The following is a 22706-nucleotide window of genomic DNA, read 5'->3' on the forward strand; positions in this document are numbered from 1 at the left end:
GCTTGCCTTTGGCGCGCCTTCGGAGCACAATCAGCGCGCCCACTGCGCGTGACTGCTGTGCGTACGCGCGGTCGCCATTTATGGCTAAGTGGGAGGGAGGAGCAGCTGGGAGGCGGGAGCGGGGAGGACACAAAACAAAAAGGGGGCGTGGCCGCGTTAACGGCGGCGGGGAGCGTGGTGGGCAAGGCACAGGGGGACAACAGTAAAAATAATACACAAAGGCTATTTCAACAACGCACGCAGGCACAGGGGGACAACATCAGAGATAAGACAAAAAGGCTATGAAATAAACAACAGAACCACACTTATGCTACGCAAACACGGCGGAGGGGCAGGGAACAGCGAGGCAGGCAGCTAGGGCGGAGAGGCAGGCACAACGAGGCTGCGAGCAGCAGTGAGGGGCGAGGGGCACGCACACAGCTGGTGGCCGTGCGGCGCAGGGGTGTCCTGAGAACAGGTCACCTCACCTGCGCCGCACGGTCGCCATTTATGGACAAGTGGGAGGGAGGAAATGCTGGGAGGCGGGAGCGGGGAGGACACAAAACGAAAAGGGGGCGTGGCCTCGTGAACGGCAGCGGGGAGATGGTTGGGCAAGGCACAGGGGGACAACAGTAAAAATAATACACAAAGGCTATTTCAACAACGCACGCAGGCACAGGGGGACAACATCAGAGATAAGACAAAAAGGCTATGAAATAAACAACAGAACCACACTTATGCTTCGCAACCACGGCGGAGGGACAGGGAACAGCGAGGCAGGCAGCTAGGGCGGAGAGACAGGCACAACGAGGCTGCGAGCAGCAGCGAGGGGCGAGGGGCACACACACAGCTGGTGTCCGTGCGGCGCGGGGGTGTCCTGAGAACAGGTCACTTTATGATCGCTATCTGTGCAGGTAAGGTAAGTGACTCAAGAAGATCAGTCACTAACTGACCATGCTGGATCTTTGTCCCGTGAGAGGTAAAGAATCCTCTCTCCCTCCATAATTTACCAAAACTATGTGCAACGCCAAAAGCATACTGACTATCTGTGTACACATTCACTCTCTTTCCCTTCGACAACACACACGCTCTAGTCAGGGCTATCAATTCAGCTGCTTGGGCTGAATTATGTCCGATATGTGCTGTCTCAACAATTGTGCATAAGGTGGTGACAGCATAGGCAGAAGTAGTCTCCCCATTTGGAAGCTTGAAACAAGAACCGTCCACCCATAGGATCCCATCCGGGTCCTTGAGCGGAGTGTCCTTTAAATCAATCCTACCCTTCATTTCTTCTTCCGTTCGAAGAAAGCAATCATGTTTTTCCTGAGCGTCTTTCTCATCTGGGAGTGGCAACAGTGTAGCTGGATTTAACGCGTTATATCTTTTGATATGTACATGACTCGCTAGAAGTGTCAGCTCGTATCCAGACAAACGAGCACTCGTAAGATGCTGTGTTCTTGTTCTGTTCAACAGGGTATCCACTGCATGTTGAACCATACAATGAGTGTGTTATCCAACACTAATCCGGCAGACTGTCTAATAGAAATCGCCGCAGCTGCCGTAGCTCTGAGACAACTGGGCAAAGCTTTAGCTACTGGGTCTAGTGTAGAGGAGAAATAGGCACATGGCCTCTGCTTATCTCCAAATTGCTGTGTCAAAACTGACAATGCGCAACCCTCTCTCTTGTGTACGTACAGTGTAAAGGACTTGCTATAATCTGGGGTACCTAACACTGGAGCATAACACAGAGCAGTACGTAGGTCAACAAAGCTTTTCTGACATTCATCCGTCCAAGGGAGCGGATGTGGCGTATCCTTCAACGTTAATGCCAACAGTGGTTTAGCCAAAAGTGAAAAATTGGGAATCCATTGTCCACAGTAGGAAGTGATACCCAAAAAGGCACACACTTCTCTCTGCGTGGTAGGTACAGACATCTGTGAAATAGGGTGAATGCGTTCTGGGGTCAATCGCCTTCCCTCCTTCGACAAGAGATTACCTAAATAGGTAACCTCTTGGCGGGCATATTGCAACTTAGAGGGAGACACCTTATGATGTAGAGCAGTCAAATGATGCAACATCATTTGCAACATCCACCAGCAAATCGTCCACATACTGAATAAGCGTAGCACCTGAAGGCAAAGAGAAAGCATCAAGTTGTGACTTAAGAGCCTTGCTATAGATGGAGGGACTTTCACAATAGCCTTGAGGTGCTCTTTTAAATCTAAAACTTCGGCCACCTAAAGAGAAACCAAAGATATCCCTACTTTCTTCAGCAATAGGAATACTAAAGAAAGCGTTCTTGAGGTCAATGACTGAAAAGCAAGCTGCCGAAGCAGGAATCATCGTCAACAAAGCTGTAATATCCGGAACAACAGGAAACTGTGGCACAACAATTTTATTGACCTCTCTAAGGTCAATAACAAATCGATAAACAGGAGGCTGTGAAGGATCAGTTCTCTTAAGAATCGGAAGAACGGGGCTGTTACAAACATTGCCTCTTTTTTCTTCAACCACACCCTTCTGAATAAAATCATCAACAATAGCCAAAAGTGCTCTCTCTCCATCACTAGAGATACTGTATTGAGGAATGCGTGGCATTCTAACATTCTCTTTAACTGTGACAACATACAGTGGGATTGCAAGACGACCCACGTCATTTGGGCCAGTAGCCCAAAGACTTTCAGGAAGAGAAAGCAACTCAGGTGGAAACTGGTCTCGGGACAAATACATGGAAGACGTTAATTTCTTCCCTAACGTAAGATGCACACCAGAAGGGGAACAGTACAATGTTGCATGTAGTCTTTTCAATAAATCCAGACCCAGCAGGTTCTCTCCGCAACCAGTTGTCAGAATAAGTGGAGCATTCAAATCATAGGGACCAATCGAAACGGGCAAGGGACAAGAAATCGGATTACGGACTGGGGTGCCAGAAAATCCTACAGAAGTATTTATTAAGCCAGACAAAGGTGCCCCAGGGAGTTTAGAATGCATAATAGAACTTCTCATCGCACCAGTATCCAAAAGAAACGGTTCTGAAACACCCATAGTATTGATAGTGACAAACGGCCCATTTTGATCTACAGGAATCGACACAACTCCCTCACTTCGTCCATGGCTGTCCTATTCGATCTGAAAATCGTCAGCCCTTTCTTCACAATAATCGTCATTATAATATTGCGTAGACTGAACTCTCTGCTGATCAAAGTAATTTGTAGTAGATGGAGGAAAAGAACGCTGCTCCTGAGAGGACATACCTTGTCCTCTACCTCTAGATCCTGTCTGAAAATTACCACAACCTCGTGGAGCAGACATCCCATTATTACGTTGTAATAAAACCGGACAACTATTCTTGAAATGTCTCTCTTCCCTACAATACGCACATTGATTAGGACCCAACGAAGGTCGCGGTGCAAAATACTCAGGTTTCTGGAACACTTTCTGAAACTGTGGGGGTTGAGAAAACTGAGGCTGTGCAGAACGCGGAGGATAAGCTTGCTGTAAAAGAACCTTCATTTTCAAATCTTTATTTTTCTTTTCTTGTTTCTCCTTCTCCTCCTTATCTCTATTCTCATAATACTGTGCAGTAGCCAGTATTTTAGCAGGAGAAGAGACAGCCCATGCACTTTCAGAACTCTTTAATTTATTTGACAATTCGGGAAGCAAATTATATACAAACTTATCCACAAACAACCGCTGACCACCCTCTACACTCAAATCCTGACCACTATGATCAATAAATGTCTCTTCAAAACGAGTGAAGAAATCCGAGACGCTTTCGTCTTTCTTTTGCTTGCATGCAGCCAGCTTATCCCAATTTACTCGCACCGCAGGCATCATAGTCTTCATCAATTCAATTATTCTGCCTGGTAGGGCCGTAATCAGATCCTCAGGCTTTGCACCACCCACTTGATTTGCATCAGCGGCTCTAATAGCAGCCCAATCACCACCTAATTCACCAACATGATTTTCCCTACGAATCCGTGCCCATAATGCTTGCGGAAATAACATATCAATATCGGGCAAATTCATAATACAGGCCTCAACTGTTTGAGACAATTCCTTGTAATATCCAGCAAGATTTTTACGAGGGTCCGGAAGAGTTTGTTTAAGCGCCAATACTTCAGACCTTTTCCAGGGTTCGTGAACCCATATACGCTGGAAATGAGCAGGGATAGGAGGTGGACCAATCACCGCTTCTCTCCATACGGGAGGAACTTCACGCATCGGATAATTCTTAATGCCTTGGTTTTTAGCAGGATCAGCCTCGGAAAAAGACAAGGGCAAAAACATGGTTCGGAACGCAATGAGTTTATTCACCGCCTCTTCAACTCGTGGTCCTACAATAAAACCTTTATCAAAATCAGCTTGTTATTTCAGTAACTCCGAAGGAACTGTATCTAACTCCATATCTTCCCAACCTTTGATAAGAGTTTGACACATGACATTAAAAACATATCTTTGTGTGGGCTCTACCCATTGATGAAAGGAACTCATAATGTCCCCTGTACTATATTCTAGTCCATTCTCAATCCATTTACGAGCTAGGGAACCCAAAACTACTTTCTATCTGTAAAAGGAAGTTGACAACGAGATTGTCGTCTAGAGAAAGCTGGAAATTGGTTCAAAGACCCAAGAAGAGGAGAAAAGAAATTCGAAACAGCGTCTGCTAGTCTCCTGTGTGAGGTAGGGGAATCCCTTAAGAGAACAGGAGGCATTACAGATGTAGAAGGCAACGGGGACTGGAACGTAGCCGACTGAGGAACAAGAGCAGGGGATTGAAGAGGAGGTGGGGGCTGAATTACAGTTTGCAAAGACGGAGCAGAGGCAGGCAAAGAAGCATTAGTAGGCTGAGCCGGTTGCTGAACAATCGGCAATTGAGCAACCACTGGTTGAGCATTAGGAGGGGGTAACGGAGGTGCATTAGGATTTTGGGCATAGGGCGGAGGTGAATTCAATAAACAATTAGGGAATCTTCTTCCAAGTCCTTACTTTTATCTGGAGAGGGAATAGGCAGCATCGGATAGCATCTATCGATTGCCATGCGATGTTGTCTCTCCAGCATCTCATTCGCACTGTCTACTTCATTATTTTTAAACTGCTGAGCAGCCTCTATAATTGACATGTTTTGCGCTTTCTTATCCTTTTTCGCTTGTTTAATTTCTTTCTGTTTGGCTTCCTTACGCTAAAGGCGAAAAGAGTCAAACATTGCCGGTCGGGCTTTTCTTCTAAACAGAATCGTTTCCAAATTATCTAGTATGGCAGGATCAAAACTACCATTTTGGGGCCATCTCAAAACTCCACTATTTTTCTTGTATCGAACCCATGTCTCGTTAAAGGTAATGGGACCAATACCATGTTTCAAATAGAGCTCATAAGTGGGAGTTCCAACCGGAGGGATCGGACATGATTCCTCCAACTGGGAATCCCTCGTACAACCTAAACAACACAAATCTTTTAAACTTACTCAGTCCAGGCATCGTTACTTCTCTAGACTGCTCACAAACAACAAGGGGTATAAATCAAATGAAACAGTACAAACGTACTTACCCCTTGGCTTCGGGTATTGCAATACCTGAATAAAAACACAAAAACAAAACAAAACAAAGTTTTGTGGGAGCGACCCACCAAATAACTAAGGATCGTCCTACACCAGCGAAGGTCCGTCTATCGTCTTGCTTTACCAAACATCATCAGAAGGGTCCAAGGCAGGGCGACAATCAGGGCAGCAGTCGTCAGCAGCCGTCGGAGAGGAGTAGCCGCGCTGTCAAAGACCTTCGGTCCACTTCCGACATACAGGGGTCGATCACGTGGTGCGCTTCCTCCGTAATTTTCTTGCGGGGCTCCTCACGACCCTCGGGATCAACCGCTACCGCTGAAGTCGCCCCACATTGGGCGCTAGTTGGCGAACCGTAGCCTTAAGGCCCGGCGGCGCAGGGTACGCCTGAAATCCCCGGGATTCACCTGCCTTGTCAGACACAGAGACACGGACTCTTCGTCTGGCGTAGAAGATAGTATTTATTAGCTGCAGCTAGTACAGTGGTCTTAGAAGTCGTTGGTATAACGAGGTTCAAAAGAGACTGCCACTTAACTCCGTGGCGCACAGGTTTATATTCGGTACAATACAATGCAAAATGCAATCACACAAGAGCATGAGACATAGGCAAACGTTATAAACAATGCTTTAAGTCTAAAGCAACTCAAGTTCCTGGTTATGTTTGTCACTCGACCCCTTAAGTAAATTACAAATTAATCCACACAATCCGATTTACAAGTTGAGAAAACACAGCTGCATGTTTTAGAAGGACAATCGTGAAACAGGAGAATGCATGAGACATGTAGCGAAAGACAGCAGATAAGATAACTTGAAGGAAAGAATGGTGTGACCAACAAACCGTCCGGACGGGGATTAATCAGCTCAGACAGGAATTAGTGTACTCGGCCAGACCCTGACACTCGTTAGTAAACACAGGCAGAGAAGCCACCTGACACGTAAATGCAGAAATGACAAAAACATCGCGTTCGCCGCGCTGCCTGAGTGAGGGCAACACAAAATGGCGGCGACTTTAAAATGGAGGCTGAGCACGAACAAATTCGTAATTTACAGAACCTCAGTCGTAAGTAAGACCGTCGACCCCAACCCTTCCTCAACACCGTCAAAAAAGGCTTCGGTCACACCCTCACATTCGGGCCCGTGTGCACACCGAGAGATTGCTTCAACCGCCCCGCCTTCGGGCCTGGCAAAGAAGCCTACTAAGCATTCAGGCGGCTTGAGCTCGAGCCAGTCTATTCCTGGTGCCGATCCGATACTGACACCAAAGAAGAAGCCATCTTCCTCAACCACGCCAACTGCTGCTCAAACACCCAAGCACTCGGCGCCGAAGACTGGCAGCGGTTCATCAATGCCGAAACCACACTCAGAGCCAAGTAAAAAACCACCTAAAGGCCCCGATTCACATGCTTCGGAGCCGAAGAAACACCCGGAACCGAAAAAACATGTTCCGGTAAAAGACATTTCAAAAGGTCACACTTCTAAACCAAAAGACCCTAGACCATCTACCGACACGGTGCCGAAAAAACCTCCGGAACTGAAAACTTCGACGCCGAAGGATCTGCCCTATACAGAAGAACTTTTTACACTAGATCCTCACCAAAAAACGCTTGTTAAAGATCCTAAGCCTGGCCAACTAGCTCTTAGCTCCAAGAAAAGACCTCCAGAAGCGCCAGCACCTCCTGCTCCTCCAAAGAAGAGAGACACTGCAACCTCTCCATTAAGGGTCCCTTCTCCACCACCTCCCCATACTGTTCCTCCTCCTACACCTCCTCCACCACATCATTCTCCGACACCATCCACTAATCCAGATGATGGTGTGGATACAGACTCTGATGACACAGGTGGGGGTGCCCACGACCCAGCAGGGACCAATAGTCCCCCTCAGTCACCTAATCCTTGGGATGATTATAACACCCCTGTTGTACCTTACTTCCCACAAGATAATGTATACCCTTCCAGACCTTCTCCACCAGAGGACACAATAGGTTTTAACCTACTAGTCCAAAGAGCTGCCCAGTACCATGGGGTTGACATGCACACTGATGCTGTGGAGGAAGATTTCCTTTTAGACACTTTTGATAACACACAAAGGTCTACTGCCATTTTGCCAATGCTTAAAGGCGTCATTAAGCATGCAACAGAGGTTTTTAAAGATCCTGTCAGGGCTCGGGTCCTCAACCCTCGCATTGAGAAGAAATATAAAGCTGCCCCTACAGACCCTGTTTACATCAAAGGTCCAGCACCACTAGATTCTTTTGTAATGTCTAATGCACGTAAACATGCTAATTCACAAACATCAGGTGAGGCCTCACCACCAGATAAAGAATCTAAGCTCCTTGACACCTCTGGTAAACGAACAGCGTCACAGGCAGCTAACATTTGGCACATTGCCAATACCCAAGCGTTGTTGGCAAGATATGACAGGGCACATTATGATGAGCTGGAGTCCATAATGCAGCATCTACCAGACAAATATAAAAATAGGGCCAATGAACTCATACAGGAAGGTGAAAATATTACTAATGCTTCCATGCGTTGTGCCCTAGATGCTGCAGATACTGCCTCAAGGGCAATCAATACCAGTACCCTTTTGCGGAGACATGCCTGGCTACGTATTTCAGGTTTTAAACCTGAGGTTCAAAATCCATCCTCAATCAGCCATTTGATGAGACACATTTATTTGGCCCTAATGTTGATGTGTCTTTAGAAAAGATGAAAAAAGACACAGACACAGCAAAATCAATGGGAGCCTTGCAGCTGCAAGCTCCCAGACGTTCTTTTCGTCGTTCATCATACAGAGGCAACACACGAGGCTACTCCTCCAAAAGCCCCTTCACTTCCTACAAAACCCTCAGTCAGTCCACATACACTAAGGGCTACCAGAGAGGGGGTTACAGGGGTAACAACAACAAAGGCAGAGGCAAAACCAACAACTCCCGCTCTGCCTCCACCCCTACCCAATGACTTTCCTCTCCTTCCCCCCAACATTCCACTCTTGTGGGGGGAAGCCTGCAACAATTCCTTCATGCCTGGATCAACATCACACCAGACAAGTGGGTGCGACAAATTATTCAGTCAGGTTACTGTCTAGAACTAACATCTACCCCCCCCCCCCCCCCCCCAAACATACCACCAAAACAGCGTCCAATGTCACAAGAACATCTGTCACTGTTAAAGCAAGAAGTAATTTCTCTGCTAGAAAAAAGTGCAATAGAACCAGTTCCTCTACACCAACAAAACAAGGGGGTTGCTCCCTATATTTTCTTATTCCAAAAAAGGACGGCTCTCTAAGGCCTATTATGGACCTCAGACCGCTAAACATATACATACAGTCAGACCATTTTCACATGGTCACACTCCAACAATTCCTTCCTCTCCTGTTACAAAACTACCTCCTTGCTACTCTAGATCTCAAGGACGCATACTTCCACATTCCCATTCACAAGGCTCACAGGAAGTATCTCAGATTTGTATTAGACGGGCAGCACTATCAATTCAAAGTACTCTCATTCGGAGTCACAACAGCACCAAGAGTATTCACCAAGTGCCTAGCAGTAGTAGCAGCACATTTACGAAGACAGCACATACATGTCTTCCCGTACCTCGACGACTGGCTCATAAAAGCCAGCTCCTACAACCAGTGTGTGGAACTCACTCACTCCACGATCCAACTGCTCCACAACTTGGGGTTACCAATAAACCACACCAAGTCTCATCTGCAACCATCCAAAGTACAACAGTACCTCGGTGGTACAATGAACACCTCAACAGAGCTAGCTTATCCCACTCCAGTAAGGATAGCCAGCATGCAAACTCTTCTCACAAAGTTTCAGCCACAACACTCCCTTCCAGCAAGAGTGGTCATGCAACTCATAGGGATGATGGCCTCTTGCATTTTCATAGTGCCCCATGCAAGACTTCAAATGCGTCCTCTACAATAGTGTCTATCACGTCAATGGAACCAGGCTCAAGGTCAATTAACAGACCTAGTGTTGGTAGACGGTTGGACTCATCGCTCTCTCCAGTGGTGGAACACCAAAAACCTTTCCAAGGGGCAACCGTTCCTAGAACCAGTTCCCCAAATAGTCTTGACAGCGGACGCATCGCTCTCCGGCTGGGCAGCCCACCTGCTGCAACACACCATGCAAGGCATGTGGACACCTCAACAAAAGTTACTTCATATCAATCATCTGGAGTTACTAGCTATATTCCTAGAGCTGAAAGCTTTCCAAAAGCAAGTATCAAACAAAGCTGTGTTAGTCCGCACGGACAACATGACAGCTATGTACTACATTCAGAAACAGGGCGGAACACACTCCCTGCAACTTTCTCGACTAGCTCAGGACATATGGCGCTGGGCTATACCTCAAAACATATTCCTTCTAGCCCAACATGTTCCAGGAGTACAAAACACCATAGCAGATCTGTTAAGTCATCCGACACAACAGAACAACAGACCCACGAGTGGGAACTTCTTATGCAAGTTCTTCAACTATTCTTTCAGCTGTGGGGACCTCAGATAGACCTCTTTGCCACTCACGAAAACGCCAAATGCCCAAGCTTCGCCAACAGATATCCACACCCACTGTCCAAAGGCAATGCGATATGGATGAACTGGTCAAACAGATTTGCGAAAGCTTTTCCACCTCTACCACTCATGCCACTAGTAGTAAGCAAACTACAGCAGCATTCTCTGACCCTCATCCTAGTTGCTCCAACGTGGGCTCAGACAACCGTGGTACACCACACTGCTACAACTGTCTGTAGTACTGCACCAAAAACTGCACCTGTCTCCATACCTCTTAATACAGAACCGTGGAGAGATCAGACACCCGGACCCAGCTCAGCTCAACCTTGCGATCTGGCTCCTGAAGTCCTAGAATTTGGATATCTGAACCTTCCTCCAGACTGCATGAATGTCATTAAAGAAGCTAGACGTCCAACCACTAGGGCATGTTACGCGGCCAAGTGGAAACGATTTGTGATATAGTGTTTCAACACATCATAGGATACTTACTGCATCTCCAAAGATGTAACTTAGCCTATACGTCTATTAGACTACATCTTGCTGCAATAGCAGCATATCTGCAAAACAGACAACATCTATCTCTGTTCAGAGTGCCTGCCATTAAAGCCTTTATGGAAGGCCTTAAAAGAATAATTCCTCCCAGAGTACCACCTTCGCCTGTGTGGAATTTAAACGTTGTTCTCACACGGTTAATGGGACCTCCCTTTGAACCTTTACACAGATGTGAATTACAATTTTTAACATGGAAAGTTGCTTTCCTAGTAGCTATTACTTGTCTGCGGAGAGTTAGTGATCTACAAGCACTAACCATCCAAGAACCCTTCTTGCAAATTCATCAAAATAAGGTAGTTCTACGCACTAATCCAAAATTCCTGCCCAAAGTAATTTCTCCATTCCATCTCAATCAATCTGTGGAACTGCCCGTTTTCTTCTCGCAACCACAGTCAGTAGCAGAAAGAGCTATTCACACATTAGATGGCAAAAGAGCATTGCTATACTACATAGAAAGGACACAACTTTTTCGTAAAACAAAACAACTTTTTGTGTCTTTCTCAGCACCACCACACAAGGGTAATCCCATTTCAAAATCTGGGATAGTTAGATGGATTGTCAAATGCATACAGATTTGTTACCACAAAGCTAAACGTATGTTATCTGTTCCTCCCAAAGCCCACTCTACAAGAAAAATAGGGGCTTCGATGGCATTTTTAGGGAACATTCCCCTAGATGACATCTACAGAGCAGCTACATTGTCTACACCGCACACATTCACAAAACACTATTGTGTAGATGTGCAAACAAAACAACAAGCTAATGTGGGCCAGACTGTTCTCAAAACATTTTTCCAAACTACTGCAAGAGATAGGGGTGGTCGGCGCTAAGAGTTGGTACTGCTATACAATCTATGCATAGAGTGCAATCTGCAGCTCACATGCCTTGAACGGAAAAGGCTACTTACCAGTATGCATCTGTTCTTGGCATGTAGAGCTGCAGAGTTGCACATGCCCACTCACCTCCCTGGCTATCCTTGTCTGTTCCAGTATTATCTTAATTAGATACAAATTACATGGGCATCCTTCCTTTTCTTACAAAGCTCCATCATTTCCCTAATGGCGAAAAACAATCTGGGGATGGAGCCGATGCCCATGCGCAATGTGGTCCTAAGGAGAAGTCACCTATCTCGTGACTTCCAAAGAACTTTTCAGGACAACAACAAACTGCAAACATCCGGGCCCAACACTAGGTGGCGATCTATGCACAGTGTGTAACTCTGCAGCTCTACATGCCAAGAACAGATGCATACTGGTAAGTAGCATTTTCCTTACAAAGCATTGCATTTCTCAGTGACAATACTGTAAGTCAAAACAAAGTGCATATCCAATTACAATTCAAACTGTTACAATTGTGTATTTACTGCAAAGTATTTATCACTTACCTGTGCCAGGCTTGCTTGGTTCTAGGAAATAAAATAAGCAAAACAATATTTATATACAAAACCAATTGATCTGAAGTTCAGTCTGAGTGTGTGAATTCATTTGCTGACTGAGTGTGTACAACGAATGCTTAACACTGTCCTCTAATAAAGCCTTACTGCTTGACCACACTACCACAAATAGAGAGTAATGTGCTATCTAACTTTACCAATGCCTACCTTTGGGGTTCCACTGGACTCTGTGCACACTGTACCTCGCTTTCGTATAGTATATACAGAGCCAGCTTCCTACAATAGGTAAAAGACATTGTCATTTACAACACCGATAGCTCTAACTCTAAAAAAAAAAAAAAAAATGCTAGACCTATTGGATTGCAAATGCTTGTTTCAATTTTCTCTCTGTATGTGCCTGATAGTTTTTATAAATAAACACTAATTACCTCTTGTCACATACTGCAATGTGGCCACAAAAACATGCCATTTTATGGTTCACAAAAATTCTGTAAAAAACAGGCCTGTAAGGTTTATGTGATAGAGACTACTAGCCGCAGATTCCTTAACGTAGAATTATCCCCAGGCGTGAGACTGTACCCGGAACACTTTTTGCCACAGCATCCCTGCGCGCCGGGGGGACGACACCACGTGACTATGCCCTGACGTCCTCCTGCATCCGTGACATCAGCGAGGATACAGAAGTCCCACCCCGGCGCCTACGTCAGTTTTTTCTCTTTTCCGCGTGCAACCAGGATCCAGATTTTGTCCTGGCATGTTTTCAAGCCTCTTAGAGTGTACAGTATGTGCATGCCTTCGGGCTTCAAAACGTGTGCCTCCTGTTCGCGTCCCATGTCGGCGACGGACCTTCACCCGATTTACATGTGGTGCCTGGGTGAGCACCACGACTCGGAGAGCTGCGACGCCTGCCAGCACCTAAAGCCTAAGTCACAGCGGGAGCGCTGGATGAAGTTGCTGTTGGCGCGCTTTTCCAGGTGGATGTCATCCCAGCGTCCGTCCCCTACCTCGGAAGCAAGGAACCGCCGGTTTCGTTTGTGACATCGTCTTTCCCCCCAGGACATGCGCCCCCGTCTGTTGCCTTCCTACTCGCTGTTTCCCGGCATCGAGGCAAATAGGGCCCAAATGACAGCCTACGCGGTGGCGCTGCTGGCTTCTTTGGCCCTTCCTCCACCTCCTGAGATGTCCACGGATCGCTTGCCTCACAATGGGTCTTCCGTGGAGTCGCCGGTGGCTCCGGCCCGTATTTTTGGGCTCCAGGTCGTAGGAGAGTGGTGTTGTTGAGGTGCGGTCTTTCGGGGCGCCCCTCGTCGGCGCCTGGCATCACTGCCTCGCCGCAAATCTCTACGGGGCTCCCTAGGCATCGCAGGAGACCGTTGTGACTCCGAACTTGTCCCCGAGTCCCCCTCGGTTCTCTGAGTAGGCAGCTGCCTTACCAGAGGTCGAGCCAGCGCCGCTTCGGCGCCAGGGGCCCTCCTTCCTGGCTCCGGTGGAGTCACGGGTAGAGGCAGTGACCTGGGGTGCTTTCCAGAGTCCCCCTCAGTCCTCAACGCGGGCGGCTGCTCCATCTGAGGCCGAGCCGACGCCGTTCTGGCATCGACCCCGCCTCACCCTCATGGTGAGCACGTGGTGGCAGGAGTCTTGCTGTCACCACGACTGCCCACTCCCCTGACGCCGATCAGGCGCCGGTGGTGGACTCCACGGAGCCTCGCCGGCATCGGGTTCTGGATTCCTCCCCTGAGGTCCCTTCTTCTCCAGTGGTCAGCCATCTGTTGGTGCCTTTTCACCGGCATCTTCTAGGGAGGGCTCCTCGCTGTCCCCACAGCCTAAGTCCTCGAACCCTTCTTTCCCTGGCTCGCAGGTGGCTTTTTCCCCGGTCTCTCCGCCTTCTGGAGCTCCTCAGGTTCCTCATTCATATGTGGATGCCCCACTATTCCGGAGCTAGCCACTCCCCCTGGACATGGGGACTGACGGCTCAGCTTGCAGCCGTCACCCACAGAGGAATTACTTTCTCCTCCGCAGCGCCCTACGGAGGCTAGTCTTGCCTTTGTTCGGGCCATCTCCACAGCCACTGGTATTCTGCGGATGGGTGACCCTGTCACTCCATTTCCTACCGACAACCTTTTGGAAGTTCTCCATCAGGGCTCTGGTGGACGGGAGTTGTTCTTCCCCTTTGAAGCGTCACTCCACAATTCGTTTATGGGAGCTTGGGGGCGCCCTGCCACGGGTGCTCCGGTGCTTCAGGCACTTCTGCATCGTCACCGTCCTCCTCCGCAAGACCCTATTTGTCTTTCCTTCCACCCTTCTACTCAAGGCTCTCTTCTGCGGAATGCCTTTCCGTGTTTGCCTGTGGTGTTGTTTTGTCCGTCTAGGGAAGCCCGGTGGATGGATTCATGGGGGCGTAATGTCTTTGCTTCTTCTAGCGCTGCCTTTCGGGTGCTTAACACTTTGTGTGTATTGACCAGGGCTACTTGCAGTCTGTGGGACTCTGTGGAGTCCCTTCGTTCTCATGTCTCTCATGAGGGTTCCCATGCTGACCTACGGAGCCATGTGTTGCATGGTAGGGAGTTGGTCACATTTACTCTTTCGGCGGCCTTGGATTTTGCAGATGGGCTAGGCCGTGCTATGGCCACTTCTGTGGTATACGTCTCCATGCATGGCTGCATGATGCTGTTTTTCCTAAAAAATATCAGGGAATGTCTGTTTGATCTGCCCTTTGACAGGGTCCTTCTGTTTAACACTCATGCGGACTCTGCCATTCAGCTTCTTCTTCCGGGGCTTCGTCCTCCTCCCCCTCCTCAGTAGTTGATTTTGTTGTTCCTCCCGGTCTTCGTGGGAGGTGTTGTCCCACTGCTCCTAGAATCTGGTGTTTGGGTGAACGTTACACTTTCTGTGAGAGACACTGTGCCCTCGAGGTCCTGAGTTGGCCTTTCTCTTCAGTTGGCTACTGGTTCTGCCCGGTTATCTAAGAGTGTTTCTTTTTGGCTGCTTACTAAGACTTCTGTGGTTTCTGCCTCAGGTTTTCTAATTTGTTCTCTGATGCGGGATTTCTTCCCTAAGAGTGGTCCCATTCTTCTTGGGCCGTGTCCTACCCTGCGTGGGGTATTTGTAGCTGTTGGATAGCCTTCTTTATTCTGAGAAGGTGTGGACTCCCATTTGTGGGTTCCTTGCCTTCCTGGTGCTGTTGTATGCCACTGGTGCGTGTTCTTGGGCAGCTGAGGCGTTAGGCTGCAGTGTTTTTGCCCTATTAGTCTGCCGCTCAGAAGGGTTCATTTCCTGTGTTGACGACTTTGTTCTTTCTATTTGTTTCTCCTCTTATTTCCTGCTGGTGGCTGGTTGGGGCCCAGCTGCGCCCGCCGATTCTTCTGGTCCACGGCCAGGGGACTTGGAGGAAGGCCTGGCCTCCCTACTTCTGGTTTTTCGAGAGCCTTCTCAGACTATGTCGTTCTCTTTCACCTGCCCTTTTACTGAGGTGCTATTCTGTCTGCCCTGTTGTCGTCCAGCTGTGTTGAGTTCTGCTGCCCTCTTCACTGGGTGTGTTCCCGGTGGAGGGTATTTGCCCTCGTTTTCTGCTCTTCTCCTTGGAGTCTCTTGGTTGCTCTTCTTCCTTGGCGCTCCCCTCCGTTGCCTGTACCTGGGGTTTTCGGGGGTAGTCCCTGGTCCTTTAGCTGCTGGCCTTCTTTTGCATTGCCTGTACCTGAGGCTTCTGGTGGAGGTCCCTGGTACATTGGCTGCTGACCTCCTTTCCCTTCATTTTGCCTGTGCCTTGGGGCTTCTGCTGGAGGTCCCTGGTACATTGACTGCTGTCCTCCTTTCGTATTGCCTGTACCTGGGGCTTCCGATGGAGGTCCCTGGTACATTGGCTACTAGTCTCCTTTCGTCTTGCCTGTACCTGGGGCTTCAGGCGAAGGTCCCTGGTAAATTGGCTGATGGCCTCCTTTCGTATTGCCCTTCCTTCTCCTGCTTGGTGAGGGCGGGCTACCGCTTGTCGTGGTGACACATTCCCTGTGGAGCGGTGTTCTCCGCGATGCTGAGGTTCTAGTCTGCTTGGTGGGGGGACTGGGCTTTTTCCCCTGTCCCTGTGGCTCATCCCCTGTTGGGGAGGACTGGGTTATTTCCCTGTCCTGGCAATTTTTTCACCTGTCGGAGTCTTGGGTTCGCCTGGGCTGGGGAGGTCCCCTTCAGACCCTCATTCCCCTTGGGTATGGCTAGGGTATCTATTCTACGTTAAAGAATCTGCGGCTAGTAGTCTCTATCAGATGTACGAGTTACTTACCTTCGGTAACGATGTATCTGGTAGAGACGATTACAGCCGCAGATTCCTTCACGACTCGCTCTTCCTCCCCATACTGCGAGGGCCCTCTGGGTCTTCTGCACTCGCCTGCCTCCGGGTGGTTGACTTTTGCGAGTGTCGTTCTTACTCCCTCCTTCGGGGGATTCTCGCCTTGTTGTTTTTCCATTCTTGACTTTATAGGCACTTCTGCGCCCCTACACCCTGATCTCCAGTGTGGGGTTCACTCGTGCTCCTTCTTTTTTTTGTTGCTTGCACTTCTACCTTTGGCAGTCCTTGGGGTTGAGGTGCCTTGGCTGGTCTCGACTTTGGCGTTTGGGAGACTCTCTCCCTGCTGGTGTTGTCTGAGGTGAATGGTCATTGCTCTCCGTTCTGACCTTGGTGTCCCTTTCTGTTACGGGCGGTGGCTGCAGACTTCTTGGTGTGCTGTGTATTTTCACATGCTTCTGCCCCGGCGAGGCTGTTGTATTTGTTTGCAGGATTGCTTTCCAGTAGCGGTGCCCTGTTCTTTCATTCCAGATCTTGGTGCCTCTGTACCTGGCTCTATTCTGGATGGCTCTGTTCCTCACCATTTTTTCTTTCCCTTCTGTTTAGCGGGGCTTTTTCGCACACTGTTCCAGTATTCTCACAGTTTTTGTTAGTGATGGCTCTGCGGTGTGGCGCAGAAAAGTTCTCAGAAGAAAACTGACGTAGGCTCGCAGGGGTGGAACTTATGTATCCTCGCTGACGTCACGGACGCGGAGGACGTCAGGGTGGAGTCACGTGATGCCGTCCCCCCGGCACGCAGATCCAGTTTTCCAGATCCAGTCTCACGCCTGGGGATAATTCTACATTAAGGAATCTGAGACTAGAATCGTCTCTACCAGATACATCGTTACCGAAGGTAAGTAACTCGTACTTTAATGGAGGTAACACTCATTTTATGGATTTTGAGGTGGCTACCTCCATCTAAAGATTGACTTTAAATAATTGATGATAAGGTGTTCTGGGTATCCCCGTAAATGCATGGAAATATTCTACATTTATGACTTCAGTGGAGGGATATGTGTGATGCAGAAAAAGGAATACAAGAAAGTAACTTTTCCTTGTGTGGGTTTGTTGACGTGACTAATTTTTGGTGCAATGATTGAGTATTTAGCTTATATGGCTCCTTTGCCTTTCCAGGGAGAGAATGGCATTGTCCTTTATGGGAGGTCCTGGTTTCTGGAAGGGGTGTGGGGTTGATGAAAGGAAGAAAGGGCGTCCCTTTTTGACCTTTTACTTTTTTTCCAGTTTAAGGAGTACCCTGTATGCCTACTTCAAACACAGCCGAAATGTGAGGAAACAGAAGGATCCCAGTAAGTGACAATGTCCTTGTGTCTTAAACTCCTTCATACAGGTGTGTGTTTGTAACCAATAATCCTATAAGGGATTCCGTTCTTCTTTCACAGGAACTGCTGTGTGCCTCAGAGTGGGTTGGGAATGAGGTGGGTAGGAGTCTGAGAACAGAAAATTACAGAGCGTGGCGCCCAGCTCAGTGAATTGATCCGTGTTCAAACTGATTTCAACCCCTGTTCGGGGCTTTTCATTCTCCACTTTAATCTAGTCTGTTAATCTAGAATGCCACAGGAACCCTTGACCTTGTATCCTGTTATGCTCCAAGAGGAGGTTATTGGATCAGTGATCTCTCCTGTGAATCCACTTCTCGTTCTGTTGCACTGCTGAGACTAGTCTCCTGCCTCCAGTTCCCACTTCTTACTTTCTCCTACATCCTTTGAGCTTGTTAGAATAAGCACTTAGTAGTCTTTCCATATCACTAGGAACTTAACATAGGCTATCTCTCGAAGCTTGGGCAAAGAAATAAAGCTCCGGTCCCTCTATGGACTGTGTAGATTATCCCCACCACACACCCATATAGATCTTTAAGCAATGCAACCTTTATCCTAGTTTGTTACTCTGATCTACACTATTCTCATACTTTATCAAAACTCTTCTTTTTTTTATAGATAAACTTTTACTGTAAATGTAATTTCAATTTCATTCGGATGGGCGAAGTTGAAAGTAGTCCTCATCTGGTGTGTTTGTTTTTTTATAGTAGTCCTTTTCTAGTGTGGTTCTTCCCAGGAGAGCATCAGCATAGCAGGACTTGCGCATGTGCACTCACCCAACCCAATCCTGCCCTGGGTGAGGCCTGTGGGTTTACAGCCAAATATCCAGAAAACCTTTGCGATGTCCACAATGATCTGAAATTATTCTTTCCTTGTGTGGCTCTTCCTTGGTCACATTGTTTATGATGCCACATTTTTATTTTTCAGGCAGATGCATGTATTTTGTTTAATGCTTTTTGGTATAGTCTCTCTTCTGCCACCTCGTGGTACCTTTGCAGCATTTTGATTGACCTACTATAGCACCCCACTGGAGGTGCTGCAGGTTGTTTTTAACTTCGTTGAGATTAGAGCTGTGCTAATGACACACGCCACGAGAGAGACATGCCCCCACTACCTGCACCTACCACCCTTTTCTTTTCCATTTTTCTTTTTCCCCTTTTTTCTTTTTTTTACCTACATTCACCCATCTTTATTTCAACCATATTGTCATTGGGTTGTTTATTCCTCATATGCAATTGGTCTTTAGATTTTGGTGTCGAAACGGCTTAACCGTAAGACACGTTTGTTTGATTGTTCGGATTATAAGCTTTTGAATATCTCATCCTTATCCTGGAATGTATCCGGAACATAATGCATGCATGCAGAGACATCCAGAATGTCGTGTCATTTAATCAAGGTCTAGTAACAACGGTGGGACTGGCAAGTCCGCAAGTCATAGCCATGCTGCAAAACACAGACCAGGGGCCACATGCTGCCCTCGCAACTCGTAGACACAGCAAATTACTCACAACTGACTATCACAACACCAACTGTTTCTACAAACACGAACCATAATGCAGAGAACTTGTCACCACTATCACACAGCTCCCCCCGCATCGTATCCACTGAGAAGTGCAGTGGGAATGCATTCTTAACAGCACAGCAACGCTTGGGTAGGTCGAGCTTAATTAAGTTTATTTTATGCTTTTCATATTACCTTCTTATTAGCCCTGTGCAATGTAATATGTGACTAATGTTTCTAAATGTATCACCGCAATACGTGATTGTAATGAAGGATTGGGGGGATGGTATGTATAAGTTTACTGCTGGGAGCATTGTAATGTGTTGTGATTGTATGTTGTAAGAAATAAAATCAATAAAATATATTCAACAAAATTAGAGCTGTGCTAATATTAGAGGATCTCCAAGATGGTCCTCCACCCCTTTTCTGAGTAAGTGTGCTGTCTATCCCCTCAATCCATATTATGGTGTGACTGGCAGTGTGATTCTAATACACGCACGGGCACATTTATTTTTTACCTGTACCCTTATGAAGAGACTATCTACTGGGCAATGTTCATAGAAATCAAGTGCTTAGCGGTAATAAACAATTATAATGTGTATGGTTGAATGCTATTTATTTAGATTTCTATTTTTACTGTACCATTTATCCTCCTGTTAAGTAAAGTACTTTGCTTTTTCAATTGAAGTAAAGCACTGTTTGAGCATTGAAATGATTGAGTTGTATTTACCATTTCATATTGAATCATAGGTTCTAAGCCCTCTGCCTCCTTGAATAAGGCTTGCCTTTTATCAATGCTACCCTGGGCTAGTCAAGTGCCCAAGGCAGTGGCATGACTGTCTGATTGGAGGGCAGAAGTATTGTAACCTTGACTAAACCATTGTACCTGCAGAGGATGCTGTGCAGTAGTCATTGAATGCCCATGGGCCCCAAGAAAAGGCCTCAAGCAGATAGTGCAGTGAGAAACTCAACCTCATATGCTTTTCTTCTGCTGGTTCTAGAAAATGGGGAAATTGTGAAGGAAACATTTTGGCACTACTGTCAGCCTCCAGGTAGACTGCATTGTGCACTCTCAATAGGTGCGCTTTGGTTATCCTGTGACATTAGAGGGGCCAACAAAAAGGTATGACAAAGAAAGTACCTCCAACAGCCATGTAGATTTGTTGAACTCCCTGTGGCAAAAAACACAGGGTTTCCATAAAATGCACAAAGGCAGAGCAGCATAGCTTCACGCAGCAGTCATGAGATTTTTATCTTAACAGTAGTTGACAAGGAACTCCGCCTTAAAACTTTGACTCTAAATAAGACTGCGTATACCTGAAACTGGTGCCCTTCCATCTTATAACAAATGGACTTGAGTCATATTAGAATGACCAAGCAAAGATAGCTAATGGAAACCACCACATTTAAGCTCAATCCTCTTCCTTAAAAGAACTGTATTGGTCTTCATTCTGACTGAATTTAGCTAGGGACATTACAAGTTCCATGTGATTGGCATGAGGTCAGTATCGTCTTTGAACCCCCTTCGACGTGCAAACCTTCACCATTCAACGGTATTGTTCTCGATCGCGTTCCCCTTTCTATGCACATCCTCCAACTTCAAATAATCTTCAACCAAGAGCTTCGACGCTGGCCGTTGGGCCTACCCGCGACGAACACGCCGGCAGTCAATGGAATGGATTCCGTTTAAAAAATGTCCAGGGTATGGTGCTAAATTCCCACACACAGATTTACACGAAGTGTGTAACCTCTGCTATTCCCCTGAGCACGAGGAAAAACACTGCAAGGCCTGTCCATCGTTTCTTCAAAGAAAGCCATCCGTGATCGTCGGGCTCAACGTAACAAAATGTCCCGGGGCAGCAGCTCGATTCCAGACATCTTCGAAGCAGGTTCTAAGGTCCATCCAGAACTCCAACCTGCAGAATAGGATATGAAGGAATCCGAGTTACATATCTTTTTTGTATGTCCTTTGTATCATAAACCAAGGTCCAGATGGTTGAAACCTATCCCTTTAAATATAGGGACCAGGTCTAGCAGCGAGGCTTTTAGGATCCTAAAATCATCTTTGGAGGGACCTATTGTCATCGCTGTTGCAAAGTTTTTGGGCTGGGTATGGGTGATACGCTGGAAAAATAAAATGACTGGTCAATAGTTATGTGCCTAAGTTTTGCAGTTTCCTTTTAAAATCTAGCACTTTGCACTTGCACCTTACTGTATAAATACCAAATGTGGAAATGACATTTTAAAATGTACTGTTAAAATGGTGCTACCTATGATTTCAAATATTTATTGTTATATCATGAAATTACAGGCCGATTGTTATTTTATAAAACCGGTACGTGGAGACCCTCTGATTTTATTGTTCTGTATCTTGTATAACTTTTATGATTTTTTAAAAATCTAAATAACGTTTTTGACTGACTGATATCTCTGTGTCCGAAGCCGATGACTCGGAGGAAGACAAGCCGAACGTCACCCGGCTCAATGGATCATTAGTACCAACCCCCAAGCCGCCACCAAACCCAAACCCAAACCTAAGTCTCCGGTAACACCTTTGCCCTCGGGCTCAGGTCGACACCATGAACAAATTTCAGACACCCCGCCCTTCGGCCCGTCTATGAAACTGAAACATAAAGCACTTAATATTGACCCTGAAACTTGCCACCTTCTCACCAAAACCTCCTAAGAAACGGAAATTAGACTCCCTAGAGGACTCTAGCATACCTCTCAAATGCAAGGACATGGGTACTAACCCCTCTCCTTCTTATATACTTCCCTCTTCTCCTCCTCCTGATCCTTACTTATTTATTTCACCAGCAAACTCACCATCCCACGCACTCACCTGTAACACAGGATGATGACGACGGTGGGGATGGGGATACACTAAGGGATGATGATAACCAGAAGACACCACAGGACACAGACCCATGGGATAACTATGATTAAGATCCAGATCTACACAATGACCCTGAGCTGTACCCCACCAGGCCATCTCCACCTGATGATAACATGGGTTTTGCACAAATTATTAATAGGGCTGCTCACTACCATGGGGTGGAACTACACACTGATCCCCTAGAAGAGGACTTTTTAGTGGAAACGTTCACACCCTCACAAATATCCACCCACACCCTGCCATGCTAAAAGGCATGTTAAAACACGGTACCGAAGTATTCAAAGACCCTGTTAGAGCCTGAATACTTACACCAAGGGTGGACAAAAAATATAAACCAGCTCCAACAGACCCTGTGTATATCAAAGGCCAGGTACTCTTAGACTCTCTTGTTGTGTCTAATGAACGCAACGGGCTAATTCGCAAGCTACAGGAGTCAAAGCTTATAGACGCGTAAGGGAAAAGAATTGCGTCACAGGCTGCTAACCATTGGCGCATTGCTAGCCCGCTACGACAGAGCGCACTGTGACGAGCTGGAATAACTAATGCAGTATTTACCAGAGGAACACAAAAACAAGGCCAATTAACTCATTCAAGAGGGCAAACTTATAACTAACACCTCCATAAAAAGCGCCCTAGATGCAGCTGATACAG

At 47.0% G+C, this 22706-nt stretch overlaps 1 protein-coding gene across 1 annotated transcript in view; it reads left to right on the forward strand.

The window, feature by feature from the left end:
* Positions 1–22706, forward strand: part of LOC147691863 (nuclear RNA export factor 1-like) — a 964523-nt gene that overhangs the window by 566735 nt on the left and 375082 nt on the right. The window contains exon 15 of the mRNA XM_086938137.1: positions 17564–17628. Coding sequence (XP_086794263.1) covers positions 17564–17628 — 65 coding nt within the window. The remainder of the gene's footprint in view (positions 1–17563; positions 17629–22706) is intronic.

The sequence above is a fragment of the Lissotriton vulgaris genome, chromosome 9 (assembly GCF_964263255.1).
Source record: "Lissotriton vulgaris chromosome 9, aLisVul1.2, whole genome shotgun sequence".
Classification (NCBI taxonomy): domain Eukaryota; kingdom Metazoa; phylum Chordata; class Amphibia; order Caudata; family Salamandridae; genus Lissotriton; species Lissotriton vulgaris.